The 13,429-nt window shown below is 41.5% G+C and overlaps 2 protein-coding genes across 5 annotated transcripts in view; one reads left to right on the top strand and one right to left on the bottom strand.

The window, feature by feature from the left end:
* Positions 1–13,429, bottom strand: part of LOC135713598 (uncharacterized) — a 101,208-nt gene that overhangs the window by 75,862 nt on the left and 11,917 nt on the right. The gene's annotated exons all lie outside the window — the stretch shown is intronic.
* LOC135713600 (defensin-B-like) lies at positions 9,735–10,114 on the top strand. The gene is made up of 2 exons (XM_065236733.1): positions 9,735–9,858; positions 9,927–10,114. The coding sequence occupies exons 1-2, from the start codon at positions 9,735–9,737 to the stop codon at positions 10,112–10,114; spliced, it is 312 nt and encodes a 103-aa protein (XP_065092805.1).

The raw sequence follows: 13,429 nt of genomic DNA, 5'->3' as shown, positions 1-13,429 counted from the left end.
TTGTACGATGGTGCAAACATTATCACGCATACGATACAACATCCTTTCTCTTCTGGAGAAAGGCGAGAGCGTCGAACGGAAGCCTGGTTCCGGCCGCCAGACGGTGCTGCGCGACCGTAAAGTGCAGCAGAAGCTGAAGAGGAAGACCGAGGGCAAGGTGGCCTCAGCGTTCCGCACCTTGGGCCGCAAGGTCGGAGCAACCAACTAAACGGTGAAGAAGTACTTGGACAAAATGGATATTGTTGTGTCCGGAGGATCTATTCCAATAATTTCGTGGCCAAAACGAAGGAGCAGCTGATCGCCAAGGCCACGAAAGAGCTGAAGAACATACCGGCATCCGTATTTTCATCGGCCATGGCTATGGTTCCGGCCATAATGCCGTAAGGCCGCCTGGCAGGGCGTCGAAGCATTTTTGTAGAAGGCTTGATAAAAGTAGGATTTAAGGAAAAAAATTTCCATTGAATTACCTTTTGTAGATTTTTTTTTCATCGCCATCCGAAATTAGTCCATTTTTTTTAATGCGTATACCATTTAAAAATTATCGAAGACAATTTTTATCAGTATATGTGAGCAACTCATTAACTGACTCGAATATTACTCAAAACGGCAAAAAGTGGGCTACTCAGTACTACCAACAATCAATATGAAACTAACAGTTTTAAATTGGCTCACTACTTGACTAGCCTATTGGCACAGGAGTGGAACTTCGGATCAGAAAGTGGCTCCACTTGTCATTTGGAAACACTAGCGCACCTAGCGGTAGAAGGCATCTTCTGCCTGCAGTTAAGATAGGCAGCATGCTATGATAGTGTGAGTGCACATAGAAAGCCCGTGTGGAACTCTACCACAACACATCGCTTGTTGAGCAGAAAAACGAACCACTTTTTGATTCCCCGATTTGTTTGCACTTCCCCTTCTGTTCTGTGCTATTGGTCCCAAGCAAACGATTAACGTACTCCATTCTAGTCGAAATTCTAGTACTACGCAATGTTTGTTTTGATTCGCTATGAAAGTTTGACAGATAAAAGAGGGGTTAGTGGTTTTTCCGAAGGGGGCGATACATCTAAATCTCAAGTTTAGATGGTCAACAAATCTCACACTAGCGAATCAATCTTCGAACAATCTTCTTTCATTTGTCGCATCTACTTGCATCGCTCATCAATTTTTTGCAGGAAATCTTCAGTATCGTCGTCAATCTTCTTTCTATCTACTCAGCGTGCGCGCAGCTAGCCACAGCAAAACACAATCTTTTTTGCATCGTTGATAGAGTCGTCCCCCTCGGGTTTTTCCTATGTTTCGAGGGGTGAATCGATTAGCTTGGGACCGAAGAGAGTACCAGAGCTGAGCCAAAAAGTTGAGCTTGTTATTTCGGGACCTTCTAGTCTTAGAGCTACCTCTATGGTACTACTCAGTAGATCAGTAGAATTTTCCTCGTTTTTCCACACGGCGATTGAGAACGATCCAAATTTGAGTTTAGTTTGCTCATAAATCACATAAAGTGTAGGAAGTCCAGGGAAAAAATCTCGAATATGAGAAAAGTAAAGATTGGATTCACTTAGTCTATTGGTACTACTCCTGAAATTAGCGAAATTTTCGACAAATTACCTTATTTTCCAGAAGATTTTCTAGGTTTTCTACAGGAAGACATGAGGCAAATTTACTCATCGCTGAGTTCCTGCACTTTCTATGATTATGAGTAAACTAAACTGTCTACGAGTATATTCATAGACTGCTCGGTCATTTGTGAACTACTGAACTGTTCGGTAAACGTTTAAAAATCAGTGAAAAATTCAAAAATTTAAAAATTTATTCCGAATTTGTACCGACATTGTTCAGTCAACACCTCATCCTGTCATGCATCTGAAAGCTAATCTAGTGGTAGGTCGATTGTATGACAAAAGGTCGAATAGACATAATGTCGAATTATGTGAAGAGGGAAAAAAGATTGAATGACAAAACGATTGACATACCCGTTGGTCCCCGGTTCATGAGTTGATGGGTCGATAGGTAGGGTCCAGGTGTGGGAGCTGCCTTCCTGGCACGTCGGTAGCATTGGTGCTCAGCACGGAAAAACTAGAGATGAACTGGCCTAAGGCTAAAAATCTCTTAAATAAAGAATTAAAAAAAAAAAAAAAAACTCAGCACGGAAAACAAGATCGACGGAAAAAACAAACCAAAGGAAAAAAAAAAAAAACGATTGACAAAACGTCGAATGACAAGGAGGTACAAAAGGTCGAGTGATTGAAAACGGAACAAAAGGTTCATTCCTAGTTGAACACTCAGTCGGTTAACAACGTCCCGGTCTCAGTCGCGCGGCATCTAATTTTTTTCGGTGTTTTTCCGCCCGAGCGGTTTTTTCACCCCCCCATTGGGTGCCCCAAGTGACCAGTGTGCAACAGAGGAAGTGGAATTCCATGGGCCGAGCCCCTTGGAGTTGCCATCCAGCTTTAATCCACCCCGGTAATCCATCCGGTCGTCAAGTCATTTTATCATCATCGTGCCGACCCACCAACACCAATCATCACCACCAGCAGCAGCAAACGGACCATCTAGCTGCAACGGCTGATAGGTTGTTTACAACCGGCATAAGTATTAGACAATACATTTTGCAAGTCCATTGCCTCCCTATTGTAGTTTAATTTTGCCTCGTGGCGCGTGACTCTGTCTCTCACCCCTGGTAGGGGAGTATGGGTCATAGTGAGACAACTTTTTGCAAGTAGATATAAGTTTTTTTTTTTGTTTCGATTTTTTTTTTCTTTTTGATTTGTTCGTACGTCGGGCAAAAAATTTAATTACTAGTAATTAAAATTAATTAATTAGTGAAGGTTTTATTTTTTTTCCTTCTTAAGTGGTTGCGCACCGCTTTTGCGCAACACTTATGGCATCTTCCGATGCCTACGTTACGCGAACCAGATACTATGAACCGTCTTCGAAAGGACCATGGGTTGTCTTTTTTCGGCCCAAAAATAAACCTTTGAAAACTCTCGACATAACGAGAGATTTGCTGCGTAAGTATCCGGGAATCTTGGTACACAAAGAAAGATTCAACAAACTGCGTGTAGAAGCACCGACTTATGATGTGGCAAATAAAATTGCTGATCACGAGTTGTTTAGTGTTGAGTACAACATCTACATCCCTTCTCGAGATGTGGAGATAGAAGGCGTGGTCTCCGACGCGAGTCTGACTGTCGAGGACTTGAAACATGCCTCGGGAACTTTTTAAAACTCGACATTCGCTACCGCGCTAGTGAAGATACTGGATGTAAGGCAACTGCATTCAGCATCTTTGCTAGACGGTAAAAAAGTTTATAAACATTCAGACTCGTTCCGGGTGACTTTCGCAGGTTCAGTTCTCCCAAACTTTGTTAAAATTGATGGTGCTTTTTTTCCGGTGCGGTTGTTTGTACAGAGGGTATATAATTGTACCAACTGCAAAAGGCTGGGACACTCGGCCAGCCATTGCGGCAACAAAACTCGTTGTGGCAAATGTGGTGAAAACCACAAAGAGGATTCTTGCCACAAAGAATCAGTAAAATGCGCTTACTGTGGCGAGAATCCTCACCCCTTGCAGGAGTGCCCGATGTACAAACAGCACTCCGATAAAGTGCAGCGTTCAATCTCTGGACGCTCCAAGCAGACATATGCTCAAATGTTGAAGGCTGCATCAGCCGTCCAAGATGCAAACCAATTTTCGGTTTTGTCAGTTGAAGAATCGGACTCTGACTCATCCGATGAAGGTGATTCTACGGTGGTACACGCACCTTCAAAAATAGACGGTTCCTCAAAAAGAAAATGCCCCTCCCCGAAAGTGCGCCGTAAGAAAACTAAAGTCACCTCCAGACGATTGCCAAATTCCCAGGGTAATGGGGATGAAAAAACAAAACCGAAGGCTCCTGTTGATCCAATCCCTGGATGCAGCAAGAATTTTCCGCCATTGCCCAACAAAGATAAAAAAAATAAAAAAGCTGCTCCTCAAACTTCTCAAAAGAAATCCAAGTCCGAACGAGGTTTGCTAGCTTTTTCGGACATTGTGGAATTCATATTAAACATGTTCAACATACAAGACCCTCTAAGAAGCTTAGTTTCTGCCTTGCTTCCAACGTTAGAATCATATCTTAAGCAATTGACTGTTTCATGGCCCCTCCTTGCATCAATCATATCTTTCGATGGGTAATTCGTCGAACGAGGTTGAAGATATGATCACTGTGCTACAGTGGAACTGCCGTAGTCTAGTGCCTAAACTAGACTCGTTCAAATTTTTACTTCACAATTCTGATTGTGATATATTTGCTCTCTGTGAAACATGGCTTTCTTCCGATAAAGAACTCAACTTCCACGATTTTAACATTATACGCCTGGATAGAGACGATTCTTATGGAGGAGTACTTTTAGGGATCAAAAAGTGCTACCCTTTCTACAAAATTTCCCTTCCTGCTCTATCCGGCGTCGAAATCGTTGCTTGCCAAATAAATGTGAAGAACAAAGATCTTTGCATAGCTTCAGTATACGTTCCACCAAGAACCTCCATTAGCCGTAGTCAACTCTGGAATCTAGTTTCGATTCTTCCATCCCCAGTATTAATTCTGGGTGATATGAACTCCCATGGTACTGGGTGGGGCGATCTATATGACGACAATAGAGCGGCTATTTTTTACGATTTATGTGACGATTTCAATTTGACTATTTTGAACACTGGTGAAGCGACACGTATAGCAAAACCTCCGGCTCGAGAAAGCCGACTCGACCTATCTTTGTGTTCAAGATCGCTATCATTGGATTGTCAGTGGAAGGTTATCAATGATCCCCATGGTAGCGATCATTTGCCAATCATCATTTCAATAAAGTGTGGCCCTCACTCTGCAGAACCATCTCGGGTTCCATTTGATCTTACAAGGAACATCGACTGGCAGAAATATGCAACGGCGGTGACAATCGGTGTCGAATCAATAGATGCGCTTCCACCATTGGAAGAATATCGATTCCTAGCCGATTTGATTTACAAAAGCTCACTAGAAGCACAAAAAAGAAAAGTTCCAAGTGCACCCTTTAAAAGGAGACCAGCCACACCTGGTTGGGACGAAGAATGCACAAAATTGTATGTAGAAAAATCTGATGCTTTCAAAGCTTTTCGTAGACACAAAACCTCCACTTACTTCGAGGAATATTCAAAGCTTGAGACAAAGCTGAAACAATTAATCAAAGCAAAAAAACGCGGTTATTGGCGCAATTTCGTCGAGGGACTCTCACGAGAAACCTCAATGAACACCTTGTGGAGGGTGGCTCGCAACATGCGTAACCGCTCATCTTTCAATGAGAGTGAAGAATACTCCAACCGATGGATATTCGATTTCGCTAAAAAGGTCTGTCCGGACTCAGTTCCAGCACAAAATATTCTTCGAGAAGCGTCTCCTAGCGGCGGCTCTCTGGATAGACCATTCTCAATGCTGGATTTCTCTATGGCTCTTCTTTCATCGAACAACTCCTCACCGGGAAGCGATATGATTAAATTCAATCTTCTGAAAAATCTCCCAGATATCGCTAAAAGACGCTTGCTAGATTTATTCAATTCCTTGCTAGAAAACAACATTGTACCGCCTGAATGGAGACAGGTCAAAGTAATAGCCATTAAAAAACCTGGCAAATCAGCGTCTGACCATAACTCATACCGTCCGATTGCTATGCTTTCGTGCATTAGGAAATTGTTGGAGAAAATGATCCTTCGGAGACTCGATCACTGGGTCGAATCAAATAACTTGCTATCAAATACACAATTTGGGTTCCGCAAGAGCAAAGGAACAAACGATTGTCTAGCGCTGCTTTCCACAGATATTCAACTGGCCTTTGCACACAAGGAGCAATTGGCTTCAGTATTCTTGGACATTAAGGGGGCTTTTGATTCAGTTTCCATTGAAATTCTGTCAGACAATCTGCACAGATGTGGACTTTCTGGAATTTTAAATAATTTCTTGTACAATTTGTTGTCAGAAAAGCAAATGAACTTTTCCCTTGGACAACTGACAACTTCCAGAATTAGCTACATGGGCCTGCCCCAAGGCTCATGTCTCAGCCCTCTTCTTTATAACTTTTACGTCAAAGATATCGACAACTGTTTGGCAGAACAATGCACGCTAAGACAACTTGCAGATGACGGTGTGGTTTCCGTAAGAGGTCCACATGCCGTGGACTTGCAAGGACCATTGCAAAATTCCTTAGATAACTTGTCTTCTTGGGCTATGAATCTAGGGATCGAATTTTCGCCGCAGAAAACTGAACTGGTAGTGTTTACTCGAAAGCGGTACCCAGCCCAAATGCATCTTAATCTTTTGGGCAGAAACATTACTCAATCATTGTCTTTCAAGTACCTTGGGGTCTGGTTTGATTCAAAGTGCACTTGGAATGCCCATATTACGTATTTGAAGCAAAAATGTCAGCAGAGGATCAACTTTCTCCGTTCAATTTGCGGCACATGGTGGGGTGCTCATCCGGGAGACCTCATAACGCTTTATAAAACAACTATTCTCTCTGTTCTAGAGTACGGCTCTTTCTGCTTTCTCTCGGCAAGAAAAAGTCACCTTATAAAAATGGAACGAATTCAATATCGTTGTCTGCGTATTGCTCTAGGCTGTATGCACTCAACGCATAACATGAGTCTCGAGGTTCTGGCAGGAGTAACACCCCTCCAGAACCGTTTCTGGGAGCTCTCTCTCAGAATACTAATCAAATGCGGAGTGACGAACACACTTATAATTGCTAATTTTGAAGAAATTCTTGGGTTGAACACACAATCTCGATTTATGAGAATCTACCACCACTACATATCATCAGATATGTGTCTTCCTTGTTATACTCCAGACCGTGTTCACTTCACCAATCGCAGTTCCTCAATTGAATATGATCTGACCATGAAACAAGCAACTCATGGGATTCCCGATCAACTTCGACCTATTATTATTCCGCGTATTTTTACTGAAAAGTACCAACAAGTCAATTGCATGAAAAGATATTTTACAGACGGGTCACGTCTCAATGGATCCACTGGCTTCGGTGTCTTCAATGAAAACTCTAGCGCCTTCCGCAAACTTCAGGAACCTTGTTCCGTTTTTGTTGCTGAGCTGGCAGCAATCAACTTCGCATTGGGGATGATTTCCAATATGCCCACAGACCATTACTTCATCTTCTCGGATAGTCTCAGTTCGATTGAGGCTATTCGGTCGATGAAACAAGGTAGGCACTCATCTTATTTCCTTTCAAAGGTAAGGGAGCAGATGTGTGTGCTGGTCGAAAGATCATATATGATTACCTTTGTATGGGTCCCCTCACATTGCTCAATCCCAGGCAATGAGAAGGCGGACTCTCTCGCAAAGGTGGGCGCGCAGGAAGGCGAATTGTATGACAGGCAAATTTCACACGATGAATTTTACCATTTAGTGCGTCAGAGTACCTTTTCGAGTTGGCAAACCGATTGGGACACTGGAAATCTTGGACGGTGGTTACATTCAATTATTCCTAATGTTTCTTCGAGAGCGTGGTTTAAAGGCTTGGGCTTAAGTCGTGACTTCATTCGCGTGATGAGTAGACTTATGTCCAACCACTACTCGCTAGATGCTCATCTCAATAGAATAAACCTCGTGGACAGCAACATCTGTCGGTGTGGAAACGGTTACGATGACATCGAACACGCAGTTTGGCAATGTACGGATAATGACGCCGCCAGAGAGCGACTTTTGAATACCCTCGAGGCCCAAGGAAGACAACCCTATGTTCCTATCAGAGACGTGTTGGCAACCCGTGATCTCTGCTATATGCAGTCCGTTTATGTTTTTCTTCAAATGTCTAGTATAAGAATTTAATTCCTTTTGTCTTTTGTCTCTCTTTATTAGTTTTTGTTTGTCTTGTCCCCCCGTCTCGATGAGTCTCATCGTCGCCCACTGGTCACCCACCATAGCCGGTCGAACTCCGGACGAAGCTAGAACAGCACTACCGTTCATACTGGCGACAACGCTCTGATGAGACAACGAAACCCTACCCCAAGCTCCTCCCCTGATCCTATCCTTCGAAAATGTACCCTTCTAACCTCGAGTAAGCCGCGAGTAATCGGCCCAACTCCTACTAGACATAGAATTAAGTGAATTTTGTTACACACAGTGAACAATGAATTATCGGCTCCGTAAAGCTAACGCGATTGAGCCTCCCAAATAAACGAACTAGATAAAAAAAAAAAAAAAAAAAAAAAGGTTAAATGATGAGAAGGAGGACAAAAGGTTGATTGGGGAAAAACAACGAAAGTAAGAACTTTCAAGCACTTTAAGTTGGATTGCTCAGTAGCTTTAATCTGACAAAGGACTGCTCATTAAAACATGAAGGCGTCATCTTCAAGGTTGAGAAATAACTTGCGAGAATTTCCAGCTGGATTGTTCAATAGATTTTATATGCCAAAAAACTGGTTATGTTTTAAAGGAGGAGTTAACTCCAATAGAGAGAAATCACTTTCGAGTATTTCAGTTAGGTTCTCAAATTCTAAGCTTGGTTTACTTGTTTTACCCAGCATATCGGCTTTCCGACCTTTTAATATTTTTAATTTTTTTGATTCACTTAAAGTGATTTAACTTTTAGAAGTTTTGTTCATTTCAACCTTCTTCCTTTTAAATAAATTTGACTTTTTGTAAAAACGAGCTCTGGTCTATTTAGACCTATTGTCCGTTTAACCTTTCGTCCATTCGACCATTCATCAATTTGACCTATTGTCCATTTAACCCGTTTATCCATTCGACCTCTTGACCCTTTAAATTTTGCCAGCTGTTCTGCTCACAAAAGGGTATGGATTTTCGTCAGAAATGAGGTTACCTATTTTGTTCAGAAAATATCGTGAAAAATACCAAGGTTGGTTGGGGTTGTCTCATCCACAAGAGTACGTGGAGAAATAAATTTATAACCTCGATTTTCTCACCTTGCTGTTTTTCCAGACGGGATTGATATGCTTTTATGAGCAGTGTTATCCTTTTGTCTGTAGACCTTTTGTCCTTTGATCTTTTGTCCAAAAACCTAGGGTTGTTGTTTATTAAAACTGAGGGAGCGAAAATTGATGGTTGAATCTCATTGTGCATTTGCTTATGGGCTTCTTCTGTACGAGCATTACAACGTTATTGAAAACCTACATTGTAGAGATAGCAGCTAAAATACATCATTCATGACTTTGTGTCAGCCTCTTGTTTATTCGATCATTTCATGAAAACTACTTGGGGGCTTCCTTAGCTCAGTCGGTAAAGACGCAGCTATAAAGCAAAACCATGCTGGAGGCGGCTGGGTCCGATTCTAGGTCTAGCAATTTTTCATGTTGAAAAATTTCTCGACTTCCCTGGGCATATAGTATGATTGTACTTGCCACACAATAATGCAAAAAAGGTACAGGCTTAGAAAACTCTCAACTAACTGCTGTGGAAGTGCTCAAAGAACACTAAGTTGAGGGCCGACGTAAAGTCCCAGTAGGGCCGTTATAAAGCCAAAGAAGAAGAAGATGAAAACTACTCAAGGTTTCATGTTCTTTTCAAGTAGCCATCAGAGTCAATATTGGTGCAAGTAAATTATTTTCTTCGATCGGAAGAAAATTTAATGTAAATAAACTTGAACAACGAGCACTATAAAAGGCAGATAAGTTCACTGGCACTCACAGTTATTCTTTAACCGCAAGTACCACCACAATTAGCGTTTTCGATATTCGTCAAAAGCCTTCCACAATGAAACCAATAACGTCACTGTGCATTGCCCTTGTTTGCTTCGCGGTGGCGCTTTCGGTTGGATCTGCAATGCCACAAGCCAGCGTTGCTACTCAGGACGTACAGGCAGCGAATCAGGATTCAGGTAATGATCCAAAGAACTTAAGCAATCCTACAACAAATTGACAACAAGTTGAAAATTTTCTCCCGTAGACTTTGAGCGTGCGCCGCAGCTGAAGCAGATTCCGTTGGAATTTCAACGCAAGAAGCGCATCACATGCGACTTGCTGAGCGGTCTCGGATGGGGCAATAGCCTTTGCGCTAGCCACTGCATAGCCATTAGCTGGAGATACCGTGGAGGGTACTGTAACAGTCAGGGAGTCTGCGTTTGTAGATCCTAGAACGGAACTTGGAAACGATCGGTTTTTGTCTAACGGACCTCTTCAGCAATAAATGTGAGCTTTTTTGATTTAATCAGAATACATCGAGTTTCTTACCCTAGTGAAAATAACCATAAAAGAGAGCTTAACGACGTGTTCGGGGTATCATCCAAACCATTTGTGGGATAGTTTACCCATCCGGGATACAGTTCGTTTATGGTATTTGTTTATTACCTTGAACCTCTTATGTGTGCTGCTCTAACTATGCTTCTACAGGTTTTTTTAAATCTTCCATAGTAATTCCCATACAAATTTCAAATCATTTGCGTGACCTCCAAACCTTCATCAATCTTTACCATTTTTTTCATTGGCTCATATTTTGGGGTTATGAATCGAACTGGAGGGTGGTCTATCAGAAATTCATCTTTTTTTTTTAATGAAGCACCCTGGTGTGTATGTGTGTTACACAATTTTGTGCGATGTGTTTCTCAGCAAACACTGAATAGAACAACAGCCACACAATGAAAGGTTTCATAACCCTATAGAGCGCTTATGATTTTTTTTTGTTTAGAATCGATCAACTGGTTCCGGAGATATGAACAGAACAAGATCCGAAAAACACGGATTTTGGGAACTAACCCACGCTTCTCGACATCCACTTAGCCGAATTGGACGTAACAACCGTCAAATGAAAGGTATCATGGTTCAATAGTTTTGGAATCGCTTATGTGAATCCGGAGATATAGCCAGAACAAGTTCCGGATAATAGGTATTTTAGGAACGAAGTCGTGTTTCTCGGCAACTATTGAACCGGATTGGACGAAGTCACCAGCAAATGGAAGGTACTACACCCCCAGAGGTATTTCGGTTCCGGAAATATAGTCGGAACAACAATTAAAAAAAAAGTAAAAGGGCCTGTGCCTAGAGGCACGAACGGAAGCTTGACGTACGACTGCTAGTGGACGGAACAAATGTCAAGAGCATTTAGTTCTTTTAATTGATCGATCATCTAATATCTTAACTCTTTCCGTTTTTGAACTGTAGGCGTACCAAATTTGATTAAGAGAATCGATCAAAATCACTTGCACCCCTGCTTCCAAGTTTGGTTACAAGATTACAACTCTGGAGAGCATTTTGTGTAGTCGTTGGAGGCGTGTGGTTTTGAATATGGGCAAACAGACACAGATAACTTCTATTCCAACTCTTTACTGTAATAAGCTTGTTGGCCCTGAAAAGGGCCGTTTTGTTGCCAAAGTTGGTAATGATTTAACCTCCGAAACCGTACAGAGTGCGTCTCTGTCGCTTCAAAGCGTAGATGACATCCATGGTCGCTTACGCTTGGCGTGTTCAATGTAGGTGACAGCATAAAGGATCTCATTTTCCAAGAACACCTTCACCACACCTCGTAAATCAGACCGGAGATACGTTTGACATTACGATACATTCATTTACATTCAATTTTATCACTATTTTCATGAAATAAACGTTCTTCCCAAACTCAGTCTTCATAATCGAGTACCACTTGGTTGCACATCATTCTGCTTTAACCTGAAAGATATGGTGAGCAGGCAGCAGAAGTAGCAATAGCAGCAGTAGGAAGGTGGTGGCTGGTTAGGTACAGGCATGCAAAATCATTTGCATTCATTTCGTGCATTCATTTACATTCATATATCCCTAAAATTTCTCATCAACAGAATTCCGCAAAATGATGTATAGAGCTTTTGTAGGTTTTGTTATTAACTACAACTTTTGCCCATAACCGAAGACAACAAATCAAGAAGACTGGTAACTTTGCCAAAATTCAAGCGACAGATACAGTAGCGCTGCGCTTGAGTGAAGGTGGAAGCAACGCATAGAAAAATGAGCAAATACACAAACCCTTCGTCTGAGGATGTAATCTTTGCTATCAAATTCGTTCGAAGCATTTACCTTTGAGCGACAGATGTCGCGATTGTACCTGTCTCACAGCGTTTGTATGAGAAAATGGAAGAGTTGCCAGTCTTCTTGATTGGTTGTCTTCGCCATAACTCAAATATGTATCTCTTATGCATCACGAACTAGAGCGGGCACAACTTGTTACTGTTTTTCAGTGAATGTGAAATACATTCACTGAAAAACAGTAGTGGCTTCTGTTCGCTCTGGTTCGTCATGCATAAGAAATACGGATTTGAGTTGTTAACAAAAGTTGTAGGTAATAACAAAGCCTACAAAAACTCCATACATCATTTTGTGGAATTCTGTTGATGAAAAAAGTTAGGGACAAATGAATGTAAATGAATGCACGAAATGAATGCAAATGATTTTCCATGCCTGTACCTAACCAGCCACCGCCTTCCTACTGCTGCTATTGCTGCTTCTGCTGCCTGCTCACCATATCTTTTCAGGTTACAGCAGAATGATGTGCAACCAAGTGGTACTCGATTATGAAGACTGAGTTAGGGAAGAACGTTTATTTCATGAAAACAGTGATAAAATTATCACTTTTTATTTGTACATTGGACAATGCTTGACATTTCAACTTTTTCAGAGTCAATATTGATGCAAATTTGAAAATTTATAATAGTTTCTTGTTTAAAATCATCAATCAGAAGCATTGCATTGATGCGTAGACATATTTATGATCGATTGGTGATAAAATTATTGAAACCGGTCCAGGGGCAGCTGAGCTATTAATGTTCAAAATCTTTCATAATTTTGTTACATGTTCCATTTTCGGTTTTCACAAAGTGTACCGCCATATAAAAATCACAGACGTAATCCTACGTCAAAATACGGCAACCACTGATCCGAATTGGACGCAACAAATGAAAGGTTTTATGGTCCCATAGAATGCTTTTGAATAGTTTTGGAACCGATCAACTGGTTCAGGAGATGTGACCTAAACATGTTCCGGTTTATATGGATCATGAGACTAAATTCGACCCGAAACGAATAAAACCCACAATGTGACAGATCAAATGACATGAAAATTAAAAAAAAAAACAGTTCAATGATAGTCATTCAAAGAGCCCAGGATCACACTGGCTATATCAAGCCATGTTCAGGTACCAGAAGTGGCCAGTTTCAGATGAGAATTCACCTACCACTTTACGTTATATGAAACCTTTGTTAAAATTTATATTAGTAAGAAGCGTCAGATCTCATCATAGGTGGATTCGTTCAGGAGTGTATATAATCATAGTAGGCATTGGTTGTCGGGATAAGTTCATTTGTTTACATCATGGCTTCACCGGAGCAAGGACGTCGCGTTTCGATCCTGCACTCTCGAAACGAAAATTCCGGTCTATCCGCTCCTGGCAGTTTTCGACCAGTTATACCACGGTTGACCGGAAAAGT

The sequence above is a fragment of the Ochlerotatus camptorhynchus genome, unplaced genomic scaffold (assembly GCF_037179485.1).
Source record: "Ochlerotatus camptorhynchus isolate MF236.1 unplaced genomic scaffold, CSIRO-AGI_Acam_v1.1 ptg000573l, whole genome shotgun sequence".
Classification (NCBI taxonomy): Eukaryota; Metazoa; Arthropoda; class Insecta; order Diptera; family Culicidae; genus Ochlerotatus; species Ochlerotatus camptorhynchus.
Note: the sequence above shows the minus strand (reverse complement) of the source record. Positions and strands in the feature narration are given on the sequence as shown.

What these genes read in the sequence shown, in the direction of transcription:
- LOC135713600 (XM_065236733.1), top strand. Translation starts at nt 9,735, where the DNA reads ATGAAACCAATAACGTCACTGTGCATTGCCCTTGTTTGCTTCGCGGTG. An exon ending in GGCAGCGAATCAGGATTCAG is followed by an intron (nt 9,859 to 9,926) that starts GTAATGATCCAA and finishes TTTCTCCCGTAG; the next exon opens with ACTTTGAGCGTGCGCCGCAG.